The sequence below is a fragment of the Aquarana catesbeiana genome, linkage group LG05 (genome assembly GCF_042186555.1).
Source record: "Aquarana catesbeiana isolate 2022-GZ linkage group LG05, ASM4218655v1, whole genome shotgun sequence".
Classification (NCBI taxonomy): Eukaryota; Metazoa; Chordata; class Amphibia; order Anura; family Ranidae; genus Aquarana; species Aquarana catesbeiana.
In genome coordinates, this window is record NC_133328.1 from 625974986 (window position 1) to 625993856 (window position 18871).

At 38.1% G+C, this 18871-nt stretch overlaps 1 protein-coding gene across 1 annotated transcript in view; it reads right to left on the reverse strand.

Moving 5' to 3' along the window:
- Positions 1-18871, reverse strand: part of COL22A1 (collagen type XXII alpha 1 chain) — a 424543-nt gene that overhangs the window by 312437 nt on the left and 93235 nt on the right. The window contains exons 5-10 of the mRNA XM_073632290.1: positions 14423-14546; positions 11177-11452; positions 10990-11070; positions 5262-5378; positions 1880-1915; positions 1204-1266 (exon numbers count right to left, since the gene is read on the reverse strand). Coding sequence (XP_073488391.1) covers positions 1204-1266; positions 1880-1915; positions 5262-5378; positions 10990-11070; positions 11177-11452; positions 14423-14546 — 697 coding nt within the window. The remainder of the gene's footprint in view (positions 1-1203; positions 1267-1879; positions 1916-5261; positions 5379-10989; positions 11071-11176; positions 11453-14422; positions 14547-18871) is intronic.

The window sequence follows — 18871 nt, forward strand, 5'->3', positions numbered from 1 at the left end:
TATAATTTTGGAAAAAAAAGAAGCCAGCAATGAAATGTCATTTAAAAAAAAAAAAAGAAGCCTGCAACGAAGTGTCATTTTTGAAAAAAATACTAGCAGTGAAATGTAATTTGCGGGCATATTACAGAGAAGGGTCCTCTTGCAGACACAATTAGGAAAACCCCCAGGAATCTTATTTGTGGGCATTTTTAATTTTCACTTTAAACATTTATAAAAATCATTGCTCCTGAGAATATGGAACCTAAAATGAAAAAAAAATGCATTGGCACATGTTCCCCAGGGCATTTTTGAAATCCCCTTGCCCATTAACCCAGAAAATGGACAGATTTGGCTTCCATTGATTTCAATGGGTTTTGGGTTTGGCATGCAAACTTTATTGAAATTCGGTGAACCCTGCCTGAACCAAACCCAGGGCAGCTAAGATCATCCTTATTAGAGATGTGCATGATGGAAAAATTCATTTAGTTTAGTTTCAGATTCGTTCGTTAAGTTCATAATTTTGTTTCGTCATATTATGTTAGAATGATTTGTTTTCGGAATTTGTTTCGGATATTCGGATTTGGTTAGTATATTCATTATTTTCAAAACTATTAGAAATTTGGAAGATGACTATATTTATTATATTCTTTTTTTTTTCTATTCTATTCTTATCATCGTCTGATTTCACATTTATACCTTACTGTATTTATTGCAATATGTCTCCATTTCGAATTCAAACTCGTTTTCAAATTCCAATTCATTTTCAAGGTTTCTTCATTTAAATTAATTTTCAAATTTTTCTAATTCAAATTAATTTTCAAATTTTTCTAATTTAAATAATTTTCAAATTTTTCTTATTCAAATTCAATTTTCAAATTTTTCGAATTCAATATCGTTTTTGAATATTTAGAATTCATTATTTTGTTGCATTATTTTGCTTCGTCATAATTTAATTCAGATTGGTTGAAATTCGTTACCATTGCGATTTGGAAATTTGGATACAACCTAATCCCGGAATATCAAAAATTTTGTCCGCATTTCGATTTGTGATGAAAGCTATTGCACATGTCTAATCCCTATAGCCGACCTAACATACACTCAACTCCCTTCATTTTAATCCTCAAGCTACTATACTAGCCCCCCATTAGAAGGAGGCACAGCACCAACCACAGAGTTAATACAAAATTGTTGTACAATTAACAAGTTACTTGTTAATAGACTTACAGACTCTCCTTTCTCTCCTTTCAGACCTGGAGGTCCGACAGGCCCCGGACTTCCGATTTCTCCCTGCGAAAGAAAAAGTGAAATCATAATTTTTACTGCTTTATGTAATATCCTTCCAATTATTTTAGAACTCTGTAGACGGGCAGACTTGGGGGTCAGTGACTTAGAAGGTATTTGTCAGGGCTGAGCTCAGCCCTTCCTTCTCTGAGCTGGCCGCTCAGCTGTCGGCTAATTGCCAGCTCCCATCTCTCCACAGTTACTCAGCTGTTGATGATATCCTGCTCATCAGTCCTGCCTTCTTAAGCCGCCCAGTCCAGAGGATCTCTGCCTTCGCCTTGGTCACATCACAAGAAACTATCTCCTGTGATCCTGTTTATAGACTTGCTTTGCTGACATCTCTTCTGGCTCCAGATCCTGCTTGCTGTTCCACTACTTTGATCCCTGACTTCTGGCTTGGCTGACTATCTTTTCTGGTTACTGAACTTTGGCTATGTTTTGACTACGTTTGTTCTTTTTACTTTTATTATTAAACAAGTGTGATTTAAGTGTACTTCTGTCTCGGTCTGATTTCATGGTTTCTGGCAGTATTGAAGCCAGTGGATCAGCCAGACAATAGAAGCCCCTGCATTATTCTCAGGATAGGTTTACTGAACACTGCATGTTATACAAGGCTTACCTTGGGGCCCTGAGGACCAGGAAGACCAATGTCACCCTAAAACATAGAAGAAACACTCATTACATTTCTAGCATGCATCGAACAACATACTAAAGAAGGTGCAAAGTGTATTTGTAGTGAGCAGATATTTTAAGCTACTATTTCAGTGTTTCCTTAAAGCTGAACTCCGGGATAAGTAAATATTTTCTAAATCTATTCATCATGTGTATTATTCTTAAGTCTTGGTGTGCTTTGTGTATTTCTTCCGGATCTGTGCAGTAATCCGGTGTGAAAATTTGGGTTCCTGTAATAAAGACCGTTCACTGCTGGTCTCTCTCCTTGTGCAGGGGCACTGGTCTGGTCTCCGCCCCCCTCCTGTAGTTTTCTGCAGGCAGCCTGTAGTGGGTGGAGCCTGCTGGGCCACTCCCACAGCTCTGCTCTCTGCACAGGCTATGTGCAGCACAGTGATGTTGTCGATGGCACTGGGTTTGCAAAGACATTTGATGCACGCATATATATATATATATATATATATATATATATATATATATATATATATATATATATATATATATATATATATATATATATATATATATATATTTTATATATTTATATATATAAAATATATATATATATATATATATATATATATATATATATATATATATATATATATATATATATATATATACCTTTTGTACCTGGAGTTCAGGTTTAAAGCCCAAGTTAACTTTTTTTTTTTTCAAGAAAGAGGATATACAATAAATAAAGTGGCTGTATGGATGGATAACATTAATTACACCTGTTATCATTGACTGCATTTTTTGAATTTATATAGTTTTTGTTTTAATTAATAAGTCCCAAAAAATTTATGAGGAAGCAGAAATGGAACCAAAAAAATGTATAAGACAAAAGAAGATATATGAACATTTCATTTGATATTCAATGAGAGATAAGGGGCATATAACAAGGGCATTCATATTCAGGTATTTGTTCTGCGATAATGAAATAACTTATTCATTTTGAAACCTTTTTTTTTTACTTTGATAGAAGAATGCAAAACATATACACATGAATCAATGACAATATTTGGATATTAACAACATTGTATATTATTTGAGGTTGTTCTAAAAAGTGTCTGGAAAATTGGCAATATCAGATTACCTACATTCACCAAACATTCTAAGCGTGCCTCTATTTTTGATCAACTCAGCAAATTATAGTATGTGTTGTGTGCAAAAAAAAAAAAATTACAATAAAGTATAAAAAAATATATTGCAAATATGAAATAAAAACCATATATATATATATATATATATATATATATATATATATATATATATATATATATATATATATATATATATATATATATATATATATATATATATATATATTTATATATATATAAGAAATGTTGAAGATGGAGTGCACACAACCCAGATGTAGCAGTACAAGCAATCAGACCCTTCCACGGGTCAGAAAAAAATGATCAGATGGAATTGCTGCACTTAAAATTTATTTAGAAAAATTCAAAATCAAATTCCATTCAGTGTCAAATGCAAAATATAAAATAATACAATAAAAACACATTATATATATATATATAGATATAGATATATCTATATCTATATCTATATATATATAGATATAGATATATCTATATCTATATATATATATATCTATATATATATATGTGTGTGTGTGTGTGTATACACACACACACACAGACTTTCTGTCTTGTTCCAGGAGTCAGGTGGGCTCCTATTGGGGTGTCAGGAGAACCCTTATCCAGGGGTCATTCGTTGGCCATGCAGCAGAGCGTTGCGACTAAAGGCTAACAGAACCAAGTGAAACAAGATAGCTGGACAGTACAGTCAGAGGGACTGATAAAAAGACTGACAAGGGAGCCAGATGACTACATATTTTCAGTTGACTGTTGATGGTGGAAACCCCTGCATGGGCAACTGATGTCTATGTGAACTTTCTGTTTTATTTAATAAAAGTGGGCTGCTACGCACTAACATTCAGTTTGATCTGGTGCAACGCATTGGAAAAGCACATACCACATGAGCATAATCACCACAATACCACCACTGTATATTGTGCCATGTCAGGAATCTATTTATGCAGACTTACTGCATAAAGTTACGGAAAGGTCCACTTTTAGACATCTCATACAACGTTAAACAAATAAACAAAATTAAGCTTAGCACTGCTTCTATATCAAACATATGTGCTAAATAAACATATATAAAGTGCTTGTGCACTCTCTAGCCCATCATTGCAGACATCCCAAGTCTCCCGCAAGGTGCGGGAGTCTCCCGCATTTGGTAGTGGGCTCCCGGACACCAGCAATTGCCCTGCGATTTCCCGGCTGCAGGGCTGATCTTGGGTGGGAGTGGTGTCATCCAAGTGTCCCCCTTCGTTCTCCTCCAGCCCACTGTCCTCCTCCTCCGCCCCCACTCCGTTCTTCTCCAGCCCCTCCGTTCTCCTCCAGCCCGATGTCCTCCTCCTCTGCCCCCCCCTCCATTCTCCTCTGGCCTGGATGAGTTTGTATTCCTACGGTTGTATTCCTACCATTCCTATGGTTCCTATCACAGTGGTAAAAGGAAAGCCTTCTCCGGGGATCACCGGTGTCTCCGCTCAGCCCTCACCCTCCTCCGGCCGCTATGGCAGTATCAGCTGCAGCTCCCCCACCTCTCCCGAGATCCACTCACCTGTCCCTTGCACAACCTACCCACCGGCACCGTCAGGGTGTGCTGGTGGGTGGGTTGTGCAAAGGACAGGTGCGTGGATCTCGTGATCCACGTGATCCACTGCCATGGCAGCCGGAGGAGGGCAGAGGGTAGACACCAGGGATCTCCGGAGGAGGTAAGCCTTATACTACTATGATGGGAACCTTACAAATAGAGGAGAAGGATGGAGGTAGATTCATCCACTAATGCAGGACAAAGACCATGTGATTTTGAATCATATTGCTGGTGAGTGGGGACTCAGGAGGTGAGCACAGCATGGCACCGGAGTCTTCACAAGCAGGAATCTACTACATTTGGCACCTTGCTTGCATGGATGTACTTTTCACTTATTATTGCACTATGATAGACTAGAGATTGCACAAGTACTTTATATATGTTTATTCAACACATATGTTTGATATAGAAGCAGCACTAAGTTTAATTTTGTTTATTGTCAATTAAATGGCCTTTGACCTTACACGATAGCAGCAGCTTCAACTAGAATTGTTACACACAATTATTATTATTTTTTATTGCATATGAATGTACAATATTTTTTATAAACAGTGGGATATACACAACCATAGTGCGGGTACTTTAATCACTTTACTAGCGTTAAACGAATGGTTTCTCCTAGAAGAAGAAATAACAATGGACTATACCTTCTCCCCGAATGGGCAGTGGGAGCAGTTGATGGTGCTGTTTTCTGTTCCCCTATGCTCCACTGATGTTGGTGTTGGTAGGATCGCTGGGGGCTCTGTGACTACAGTCACGACACACTAAAAAATAATAAGAATGATATCACATTTCAAAATAGTATTCAAGTGCATAGCTAAATACATAAAAATCAGTTTGGGGTTATCATTAGACATGTGCATTGACAAAAAATTTGTTTGGTTTCGTTTCATTCGTTTTTTTGCTTTTTTCGGAAATTCGGAAATCCGAAAATTGGGATTTTCAAATTTCCAAATTTCTGAATTTTGAATTTTTGAATTTCCGAATTTTCGGATTTCTGAATTTTCAAATTCCAAATTTTTTAAATTCCGAATTTCCAAATTTCCGAACTTTGAATTCTCGAATTTCCAAATTTTGAATTTTCGATTTCCGAATTTCCAAACTTTTAAATTTTCAAATTTTTTAAATTTTCAAATTTTTTACATTTTCGAAATCTCCGAATTTTCAAATTTCTGAATTTTCAAATTTCCGAATTTTGCATTTCCGAATTTCGAATTTACGAATTTTCGAATTTTCAAATTTTGAATATCTGAATTTTCAAATTTCTGAATTTCGAATTTCAAATTTAGAATTTCCGAATTTTCAAATTTCTGAATTTCGAATTTCAAATTTAGAATTTCTGAACTTTCGAATTTTCGAATTTTAGAATTTCGAACTTCCGCATCTTTAAATTACCGAATTTCAAATTTTCTAATTCCGAATTTCCGAAATTCGAAAATTCAGAAATTCAAAAATTAGAAAATCTGAAAATTCGAAAAGCTGAAAAAAGAAAGAAAATCAGTAAAATTTGAAATTATTAAATCGTTACGTTCTATTTGTTCAATATTTCAGATAATTCGTAACTTCGGATAAATTCGTACTCATTACATTCACTAACAGCCAAATTTGAAAGGAAATTCCAATACCTATAATTTTATATCTGTTATTAGTTATGGGGTTTTTGAGTTTTCAGATTTACATTTTTTTTTAATTTTCAGATTTTCATTCTTATTTTTGGATTTTCAAATTTCCAAATTTTTGAATTTTCAAATTTATGACATTTTGAATTTTATAATTCCCTAATTTTGAATTTTCGAATTTCTGAATTGCCAAAATTTCAAATTCACAAAATTTCGAATTTCCGAAATGTTCAAATTTCCGAAATTTCCAAATTCCAAATTTCCAATTTCTGAAATTTCCGAATTTCCAATTTCTGAATTTCCAACTTCTGAAATTTCCGAATTTGCATTTTCCGAATTTTGTATTTCCGAATTTTTAAATTCGGAAATTCGAAATTTCAGAAATTTAAAAATTCGGAAATTCGGAAATTTTGGAATTAACGAATTTGTCAGAATTAATTAAAAATCTAATTCAGAACTAAACGAATTTCACATGTCTAATTATCATGTGGTAATTTAGCAGAAAACAGTAAACAGGGACTAAGAAAACAGATTTATGATTCGGTGGGTGATTCTATGGGTTACCGTTTATTAAAAAGGAAACACAAATTAAAATGTATGTAAAACACTAACAATGGACTTTTGCACACTTTTGGTCTGTTAAATATACAGGCCAAGAAGGAGCCCAGCAGAGGTCCCCCAAGGCTTTGTCCACGGACCCTTTCTATTCTCTATCTTTCTGGGTCAATTGATGGCCTTCTATGGTTTCCAATCTCTATGCTAATGGTACCCAACTCTCTCTACTCATCCAAAGCTATCTCTCTACTCACCAAAATATTCATCTCCACTCACCTGTACTGCTTAACCCATCAATCTCCTTAAGCATCGTTAAATTACAAACAGACATATCAGTATGCATGCCACAGCACTCAAGCTCAATCTTTCCAAAAACTGAGGTCATAATATTTCCTCATACAACTATCCTTCCCCCCACTCTTGCCAGGATGCTAGGTGTCAGGACCTAGATCATCTGCTGGTGGCACTGTGGTCCCCTAGGCGGAGGGTTCTAGTGTAGTGTTGTAGTGTCTACTAGGGGTGTCTCGCAGCAGCCAGCAAATCCCAGTAATCAGTCTCCATCTGGTGCTGGCTGCTTAGAGGGTATTTAGTTCCTCCTCTACTAGTGCCTCTTGCTTCAGTGTGTTGCCTGCAAGCCAGGTGCATGCTTGCTGTTAAATCCTGAGCTGGATTCCTGCCTTGCACTTATGTCCTACTCCTGATCTTGCCCTGCATCATGGACCCTGGTGCCCTGTACCTGTTCCCTTTGTTCCTGATCCCAGTCTTGGTCCTCCCTTCCTCGTATCTCCAGTTTTATCCTGTGATCTGTGTTCCTTATTTTGTATATATTGTATTCTAGTTAGTTTGTTAAGTATTTTATCTTTGGATAATGGTTCACTTGTGCCTTCACGTTCGCTGTGTTTTCTGTTTGCTGGTGTTTGGAGGAAATTTGGTTTCACTGTAAATAAATATTAGTTTAAATATACTGTACAGTATACAGTCTGGTCTCGGTCTCCTGAGTGTAGCCATGCAGATCTGGTCATCCCTGCTGCAGATTCCTGACACTAGGTGTAATCCTGGTCTCTGATCTGTTCATTCAGCCCAAACTCCAATCACTGTCCACACCGTCACCTCCGTAACATTTACCCCATCTTAACCAACTACACCATTAAGCTACTAATTCACTCCATTGCTATCTCTTATCCCTCGACTGTTGCAATGCCTTCCTCGTTGGACATGGACAATCCCCCATTCAGTCTGTCATTAATGTTGCTCCACCCTACCAATTGATCAGTATCCACCACCCCTCTCTGCCAATCCCTCCACTAGTTTCTGCTCGCCCAACGAATACAACTCAAAATGCTAACAGCATACAACTCAACCCACAGCTCTGTCCCCCAGTTACATCATCAACCTTGTCTGAAAACATCAACCAAACTGTCTTCAAGACCTCCTGTAAGAGTCCAGGGCTTACTACGCATGCACCAATGGCGCGTTGCTGCAAGAGGAAATCTGTGCCAACTGAGCATGCGCCAAAGACGCCTCAGTGCGCCAACCCGCATCTGCAGAAGACCTGATGGAAAAAGGCAGGAAAATGCCCAGGAGCCGCACAGGAAGTGACCTCAACCTGATGGAAAAGGGTGGGAAAATGCCCAGGAGGCGCACAGGAAGTGACCTCAACCTGATGTAAAAAGGCGGGAAAATGCCCAGGAGGTGCACAGGAAGTGACCTCAACCTGATGTAAAAGGTGGGAAAATGCCCAGGAGGCGCACAGGAAGTGACCTCAAACTTCCCTATATAAGCCCAGCCCAGACACTGCCAAATTGCTGGATTATCTTCAGTCCCCCCCCCCCCGTTCCTGTGCTAGTGTGTTATCTGTCTGAACTTGTTTTGACTTGGAATCCTATTTGACTACTCTTGATTGCTGCTTGCCATTGACCTCGGATTTGTACCTTGCCAATTCTACTTCTTTGCCCCTTTTGTACTCAGCTGCACAATTGGAACCGACCCCGGCTTGGATCTCAACCATTCTTCTTCTGATTAACCCTTTTAAACTTCGTTGCCAAACTGGACTTGACCTCGGCTCGGATCTCGGACTAAGGCTTGCACAGTGCTCTGCACCCCTGACACCCATGCCACTCGGTGTCTACCAAGACTCTGTCTTCATCTCCAGAGGCTTCAGGGACCCGAGGTGCAAGGGAGGCCTCCCCACTACTTCGGTCTCATCTCAGGTACGTGGTCCGCATGACACCTCATGTTCTCTAGCTCCCTTGTCACCACCTCACATGCTCACATCCAGGACTTCTCCAGAGCTTCCCCCATCTTCTGGAACTCTCTACCCACTCAGTCTGACTATCTCCTATTCCTATTCTGTACTCCCTATTTTACCTCCACCTAACAATTGAACTTTTATGTTCACCATCAGTTCAAACCCCCCCCCCCCCCCAATTGCTTGTCCTATTTGGATTTTAAGTTCTTATGAATAGGGCCCTCTAAAACCGTCTTATATTGAATTGTGCTGTAATTGTACTGTCTATATTTTGTAAAGGGGCGTGCGAACTGTTGGTATTAAACAAATCCTGTATTATAATAATTAGTAATTGAAAGTGTTTTGATATATATATATTTAAAAAGTGTAAAAAAAAATACAGTTGATCCTGCCAGAAATCTTGTATATGTCCTGTGCCCACTGACTGTGTTTCATATAGTATAGTATATATACAGTATGTATAGAATACCTAGCCTCATATTATACTGTAATTATTATTTGTTCCACTATGCATCAGTATTGTGCTTGAGTTAATGTGTTATGATGTCATTTCCATTGTGTGTTCCTGTTTCCATTCAAAATAATAGAGATGTGCACTGCTGAAAAGTTTGTTCATTTTCGTTTTCGTTTCATTTGGTTTTTTTTCTGTTTTTCGGGTCATTCGTTATGAACGCAATTCGTAAATTTATAAATTCAAAATAAATCGTAAATTAAAAAAAAAAACGTAAATTTGAAAAAATTGAAAAAAATCATAAATTTGAAAAAAAATCGTAAATTCGTAAATTCAAAAGAAATAGGAAATTCGGAAAAAATCGGAAATTCAAAAAAAATCAGAAATTCAAAAATAAAAAAAAATAATAATCGGAAGTTTGGAAATTCGACAAAAATCGGAAATACAGAAATTTGAAGAAAAACGGAAAATTTTGGAATTAATAATAACTTAATTATTACTAACTATTATAGCCTTGGAATTTCCTTTCAAATTTGGCTGTTAGTGAACCTAATGAATATGAATTTATCCGATGTTACAAATTATCCAAAATAATGCCGCATCTAAACAAATGGAAAATTAATAAAAAATAATAGTAATAATGAAACGTTTTTAATATATTTATTGTCATTTATTATTATTAAATCATTACGTTCCATTCGTTTAGATATGTAATTTGTTATTCCGGATAATTCGTAACTTCGGATAAATTTGTTTTTGTTACGTTCACTAACAGCCAAATTTAAAAGGAAATTCCGATACCTATAATTTAATAGTTAGTAATAGTTAAGTTATTATTAGTTTGTTATTATTTCAGATTTTCAAATTTTTGGGTTTTCGAATTTCCGAATTTCTGATTTTTTCTAGAATTTTCGATTTTTATTTCAAATTCACGAACGTCCGATTTTTTTCAAACTTCCGAATTTACGATTTTTTATGAATTTACGATTTTTTAGAATTTACAATTTTATCAGAATTTACGAATTTACAATTTTTTTTAGAATTTACGAATTTCAGATTTTTTTTAATTTCAGATTTTTTCAAATTTCATTTTTTTTTTCGAATATACAATTTTTTTCGAATTTACAATTTTTTTCGAATTTACGAATATTCAGAAAAGTTTCTTAAACAGTTTTCATTCATTCAGATATTTCCGAATTAACGAATTTAGAGAAATTTGTTAAAAAAAAATGTGTCAAAACAGCAGCGGACTGGTAATAAGACATACATTATCGGCAACAGTTCATCCAACACAGATGGAAGAGGAAAGTAATGCCACAAGAATGTGGCAGAAAGGCTTACACCAAGTCATAAGGTACAGGACTTCACAGGAGCCCCTGATGGTGGGGATGATTTTTTACTGTAGGACACTCCCATACAATGTATCATAACTTATCAACAAATATACAGTATATACAGTGCGATATAAATATATATATATATATAAAAATATAAGTTCATACAGGTCCATTAGGGATATCGCAGCAGGTCTCCAGTTCAGCATGCCTTGAGTCACAGTAGATGACGATACGTTGGAGGTCAAACTGGAAGGTAAACATAGACGGTTAGCTCACGGGTTCTGCGCATAAAATAGGAGAACGTCCATAGTTAAATATACATTTTATCCTCTGCCAGGAAGCTTCGACTTACATCAACAGGAACGCTGTCATACAGACGTTTTCCGATCACTGTCTTCCCCTGGATGTCAATGTTCTCACGTTCTTCGATGGGCAAAGTGAAAACCAGCTTGCAGTCGATGTACAAGGTGACGGTCTTTGCCTGCACGCTGATGGCAATCTTGTGCCAGTTACGATCAAACAGCTCGCTAACTTGGGTTCCTCGAAAGTTCGCTTTCACTGCGTCCTTTGTGACACCCACTGAACTGTACTCCAAAGCCTTGTTCTCTCCATCCAGCCTCAGTGAGACCTGTATGACCAAACACGAAAAGCATTATCAGTTCATGCATCCAAAGTTTAGACAGCTGGCAACTGGTAGCTTTATACACTGGTATATGGTCAAACATTTGCATGGCAGCTGACCATCATACCTACACTATATGGCCAAATGCATGTGGAAACCCCTCCTCCAAATATTTGAATTCAGGTGTTTTCAGTGAAGGGTATTGTTAACATTATGGCATTTAAAGATATCTTAGACAGTTGTGCCCTTCCAACCTTGTGGTAACAGTTTGGAGAAGGACCTTTTCTGTTCCAGCATGATTATACTCATGTGTACAAAGCCAGCTCCATAAAGACATGTTTTGATGAGTTTAGTGTGGAGAAACTTGAGTGTCCTACACAGAACCCTGACCTGAACCCTACTAAACTCTTTTTGGAATGAAGTAGAACCCCATCACCTGATCTCAAAAATGTTCTTTTGGATAATTGGGCACCAATTCCCACAGATACACTACCAAACCTTCTGGAAAGACTCTCTAGAAGAGTGGAGACCTGCACAGGCACCAGTTATGGAACAAGATGCATTGACTTTTTCAATATGTATGTATGGTCCAGGACCAATAAAGATCAACCGTTGACAGATTCATTCTTCAAGCATCTTCTTTTTTCACTGGCACCTATGCAGATCTCCAATCAAATATTTGGAGCCAAAATCTGCAATTACTGCTGGCAGCAGGATCAAATATATAGAAAAGGGGGGTATGTGGAGCAATAAGGGTCATGTGTATACTGATAATATAAGGAGTTCAGCAAAACGTCCATAAGTCTAATTGCAACATCCGGGGTGACTTCTTGCTGGCCTCAGACACTTGATGCAGCACCTCCTTAGAGACAGAAGTGACTGTAAGTGAACAGATAGAGAGAGGAGAGGGCGCGATCTAAGTGCCTTGTTGACCACAAGCAGCACCAAATACTGGATCTGATGGAGGAACGGAAACCCAATACCTTGGCTTGAGAAACAAGCTTGAGTGGCCTTGTAGCCCCACCCCCCTTAATGTAACTGCTGGTCTACTAAGCACCCCAAAGAAGTTCGGCGGCCATCTTTTTGGTTTCTTTTTCCTCCATCACATCCGGGTTTTGGCTTTACTTGTGAACAACAAGGCTAGGCAAGGCTTTACAGAAGAGACTCCATGTTCTACTTGCTAGAGTCAGCTGTTGACCACGGTGATATACAAAAAGTGCTATTTTTATGTACCATGTGAGTTGCTAATTTACATGCACCTAATACTTCCTGTAATTGACTGCACTTAGTCTGGCACCCCCTGGTGTGTCTTCTTGGCTCTACAGGTTACCCAGCAGCCCACCTAGTGTATTCGCTTGTATCAAAAAGGGTCCAGAACTTGTTTGAGCTTCAGGCGTTGGGCTTCAGGCGACTTGGAGTGGAGATGTGAACCATCTCCATAGAAAATAATTGATTTTTTATGATCCCATATGGAGCAACATGGCTCATGATACTACATATTGTACAATGTTGTGTGTTTTATAATATGTTATACTACTGTAAATGATTGGCCTATGGTCATTATATCACTTATATTATGCTGTACATACTGATTCAAACAACAATGCGTATACACATCTGTTTCCTTCTATGTGCCTCAAGTCCCAAAATCCCCTTTTTTTTCTATTGCAAATAGTAGTGATGGAGGCAACCCTCCCCTCCCCTGGGTGCCTCATTTAAAGTCCCCAACTTTCCCCTTCATCTTCACACCTCCGCACATGTACGGTATGAACAGGACATTCAGGAGGCTTCAAGCTACAAAATGCTCAGGTGTGAATGGGGCCTTAGAGTCAGAACTCTCCAGTCAGCAAAGCTCATGCTCCTTGCTGATTGGAGAGCTCTGGTTCTGACTTACAGGGGGTATGTTGGACCTCTTCAGAGAGACTCCTGCTGCTACAAAGAAAGCAAGGTTCCTTCTCTGCAGTATGCTGGCTTTTCTCTTTAGGATGTGACTGTTTCTGTTTGAATACAAATTGGTAGACTTTGCACACCTTTTAATTTAATGCATCGGGAATGTGTTTAACGGATTTAAACTGAGGGTTCAACTGGTTTTTAGGTCCTACATCGTTAACGTTTCTCTTTAAAGTGTATGCATAGCCAAAACTGTTTTCTTTTTGTCAGTTTATTTTGTGTGGTCTATACCCCTTCATGGAGATTTCCCTTTACTTCCTGTCCCAGAGACGTAACAGGAAGTGAGAAGAAATTTCTACAAAGTGAGGGGAAACCATTGTAAATCCATTGTAAACAGTTGTCTCCAAAACATTGGAAGATTTCCTCTCACCTCCCATTCTGGACACAGCCGTGAAATGATTTCTCATAGTTTTCTACCTCAATGGTCACCAGGATAAACAACTCAATTTCCACAGAGGGGGCACAGACAGCAAAAAAAAAAAAAAAAAAAAAAAAAAGAAAAAACTGACCAGGATTATAATCTTTACCTAGATATCCAAACTAAAATAACATTTTTGGGCTCTACATATGCTTTAGGTACTTGTCCTGGAATCCTGCCATGCAGGATCTCTCTAGAGCATTGTTTCTCAACCAGGGTTCCGTGGAACCCTTGGGTTCCTCTAGAGGCTGCTAGGGGTTCCCTGAGCAATGGTCAATTTCTGCCTCTCAGGAAAGTTCTCAAGGACACCATTGATCTTTTTAGTTATCTGTAAGGGGGTAATTCTTCCCAATAACCACAAGTGTAAGAAGCATCCTTCTCATAGACCATCACACTAATGTATGATGAGTTGTAGATCTTTCATTTTTAGCAGGGGTTCCCCAAGACCGGAGAATTATTGTTGAAAAGGTTGAGAAAGGCTGCTCTAGAGACAGGAAGTTGCCCAAGGTTTTGATTTCAAATTTTCTGATTAGTCTTTGCAAAGGCATCCTCAAGGCTAGGTAATCTAATATGGTTTTATGGCTCTACAAATTTGTATTGGACATTACCTGCGGTATTCCGTATTTGTCAATGATTTGCCAGATGTACCAGTCCTCCCGTCTGGAGGCCTTTCTGAACCTGAACGTGGTTACAAAGGCGTATTCATCTGGCAGACCTTGTGGAAAGATGTCTCTGGAAAAGATGCAAAAAATGCCACATATGTTATTGGTGTGCAATTTATCCTTATTTACTTGACTTCCCAAAAGTTTTACCCCTTCATCACCAGGTCCTTTTTTGCTATTCAGCACTGCGCTACTTTAACTGTCAATTGTGCGATCATGCACCACTGTACTCAAATGACATTTGTATAATTTTTTTTCACACAGATAGAGCTTTCATTTGGTGGTATTTGATGATCACCACTGGAGTTTTTCTTTTTTATTCACTCTATTATGGATATACATCATGGTATCTACCATTGTCTTACTACAGTTACACATTTATCTCTATAGACCTCTTGGAGTCACTGTTCTACATCACGTCAGCGCGAACAGCCTATCCCTCTGGGGGGCTACGGGCCTGCTCCACCCTGGGGTTCCTACCACACAGCTCCCAGGACAGACATCCGTAATGGCTCCTGTCCATCCAGCACTATATAAGTATAGTTTGAGCCCACATGTAAGTAGGGGGATGATGACCTTTCTTCCTGACCCTTTTTTTTGCTCCATTTTGTTTTGTACCCTCTTTGATATTGGGGATAAACATCAGATCACATTGGCCTTACATATCAATTTTTCTACAAATAGTTTGTTTGCATCTGCTCCTGATGAGGTGGTACAATCCCCGAAACATGTAGAGATTTCCAAGATGCATACATATATGATTTTAATACATGATGTATTTTACGCCATGTCATTTTTATGATCCCATATGGAGCAACATGGCTCATGATACTACACATTGTACAATGTTGTGTGTTTTATAATATGTTATACTACTGTAAATGATTGGCCTACGGTCATTATATCACTTATATTATGCTGTACATACTGATTCAAACAACAATGTGTATACACATCTGTTTCCTTCTATGTGCCTCAAGTCCCAAAATCCCCTTTTTTTTCTATTGCAAATAGTAGTGATGGAGGCAACCCTCCCCTCCCCTGGGTGCCTCATTTAAAGTCCCCAACTTTCCCCTTCATTTTCACACCTCCGCACATGTACGGTATGAACAGGACACACAGAAAACAATCTGGCTGAACCTGTGTTGATCAACACAGCTCAATGCCCCCTAGTGTGAATGGGTCCTTAGCCTGCAGTCACAGCTGAGGAGAGCATACTGTATATCTGTGGGTTGGAAGCCTTTGAAGGCGTTTGTGTCCTGGGCTGGGCAAGAGGAAGTTTTTTTGGGAGCTAAAACATGCGTTTTACAGATGCATTAAAGTCTATATGGCAAAAAAAAAAAAAAAAAATGATACAAGTCTGAGCAGGGACAATAAAGCCTCGTACACACACACGATCAGATTGTTCGCCAACAAAACCGTGGAATTTTGTCCAAAGGGCATTGGCCCAAACTTGTCTTGCATACACATGGCCACACAATTGTTGGCCAACAATTACGAACGTAGTGACGTACTACGTTGTTTTTCAGCTCTTTAGCGCCACCCTTTGGCCTCCTTCTGCTAATTTCGTGTTAGTAGAAGTTTGGTGAGTGTTGATTCGCGCTTTTCTTTTCGCGAGTTTCATTTTGCGCTTTTCATTTCGTGCTTTTCAGTTCATTTCTGAACGGCCGTTTCTCAACCAGACGTGTTGCGGAATCAGAGGAGATAACGTGTTATTTATTATTGGCCTTGGAGTTTTTGATTTGACATTATTTTTTTGGGTTGAATAATGATTTGATTTGGTATATTTTCTATATTTTTGGATGCATAGAATGCACTTTTAAGTTAAGTTCTATTGGCAGATAACATGTCTAATTGTATTTGTTTTCTTTTTTTTAATGCGCAATAAAAAAATTGTGTAGAATAATACTTTTCTATGTGTTTTACTTCAAATGACAGTTTGGGAGTAGGCAGTTACATTTTAAAAAAATACAATGTAAAATTGACAAGGGACACCAACATAGTTGTATCTTTGGATAGATGAAATACCGCGCCAATCCAACAAGTCAAAAACAGCAGCCAACACTACAAAACTACTAAATTTGTGCACATTAACTAAATATTAAAAGTGTAGCGCTATGGTGAAAAAGCAAGTATAAAGGTATAGGACAGAAGGAAGTCTGTTATTTGAAAAAGCAAATGACCTCATCTAATCCCAAACCTGAAAGGTATGTATACTAAATAATGCAGTGAATATGGGTATAACATCCAATATCAACACACCTGTAACCAAGTGAAATGCTCTATCTTTTCAGAAAGAGCACACAACAACACAAAAGAAAAAATAAATAAATCAAAACTTAATTAAATGAACAATCATGGGGTAGCCAGCCGAAGTCTTTTTAGACGAAACCGGTCGGGTTTCTTTGCTGTACCCAGCCACTTTTACCACGCTTACTAATTTTTATCTATTTTGTACTACTTGAATCGATTCTGCCAATTTTAACTTTTATGGATTGTTTGATGATCTTGAGTGATCTAATAAACGCTATCTGAAAAACAGTTTTTTGGATTTACACCATGTGAAGGCTCCTTGTTTTTTCTTCATACATGGTCCATGCATGCTGAGAAAGACGGTGACCGTGCAGAGCTTTTGGGGCAGGTTCTTGGCCCCCCATCTGAGGAGGAACCCTTCCGGTGTACAAGCCATCCTGACACTGTCATCCATCTTAAGACAGTACAAGCCCAATTGACTCACCGCCAACGGCCTGTGAGTCCACCAAAGTCGGTAAGAGTATTCCATCCCTTACTCAGATTTGGATTTTTTGTTGTGATGTTACCCGCCTGAGATTCAATTTCGATCGACCACGCCATACACCATATGGACTAATATATTATGTTTACATTGTTCATTTGGGAGGTATATCTCCCCACTTGCATTGTGGACACCTTTTTTTTTTTTTTTTGACACCATATATATTTATATCACTATTGATAATTTTTTGATTGTTCATTTAATTAAGTTTTGATTTATTTATTTTTTCTTTTGTGTTGTTGTGTGCTCTTTCTGAAAAGATAGAGCATTTCACTTGGTTACAGGTGTGTTGATATTGGATGTTATACCCATATTCACTGCACTATTTAGTATACATACCTTTCAGGTTTGGGATTAGATGAGGTCATTTGCTTTTTCAAAGAACAAACTTCCTTCTGTCCTATACCTTTATACTTGCTTTTTCACCATAGCGCTACACTTTTAATATATAGTTGTATCTTTGATCGTAAAAACTACGGGATAATGGTGTTGTGGTAACTTGCCCAAATAATAAAAAAAACACAATAATATTATTCTTGATATCATTAGAAAAAAAGCCTTTAAAAATTTTTTTGCCATAACTCCATCAGTATCACCAGCAAAGCAGCTTCATTATTATCCCATTAAAGAAGAAGAGAATTATGCGCTGCATTTCGAGATTTCATAATTTGCCGCGTCACGAATGTTAATTCTCCATTACGAACGCTAGTTTACAAGACCGACCGCTTCCGAGCATGCGTGTTCGTACTTTGGACTGCCGACAGACTTGTGTACACACGATCGGAAAATCCGACAACACACATTTGTCCGCAGAAAATTTGAAAACCTGCCATCCGACATTTGTCCGTGGAAAATCCGCCAACAATTGTCCGATGGAACGTACACATGGTCAGATTTACCGCCAACAGCCTGTCACCACACAATTTCCATCTGAAAGTCCGATCGTGTGTACTCGGCTTTAGAAAGAATGGGATTCTGGATGTTGAGCTTAGACAGTCATAGGAATCGAGCAGAAGCACACCTTAAGCATGCATGAGATTTAACAATCATGGAGCAGAGAGAAGGTCTCCAAACACATCGTAGCGGTCCCAAAGAACAGAACGAGCAAAAAATAAATCTAAAAAATCAAAAATACCTCATGTCTTTAAAGGGTTAATATGTGCAGCCACATAAGTGAGCAAAAATGTTGACATTTTGCTCTCAGTTAGATTTTCTTCATGTTTTGACAAACGCCATGTAAATGCAAAAGCTTTCCGGAGAAAACGCCCACCACGTTATCTTATGCCTCAGTGCCCTTTGTCGCTCTCCGTCTGTGAATACATTGACATTTGACATTTCTTAGGTTGTGTCTCTTCCGCTGAGGACAATAAATAAAGCATGATCAGAATTTTGTTGTCGGGAATCTGGTGGGTGTGACGGAATGCCGCGTTCATTCTGGTCATTTTAATACACGGATTGCTGTCCGGTGCCCTGCATTGTATTAGAGGTCTCGCCATGAATATAAATACTTTGGGGTTGATTTACTAAAGGCAAATAGACTGTGCACTCTGCAAGTGCAGTTGCTCCAGAGCTTAGTAAATGAGCAGAAGCTCTGCTGATTT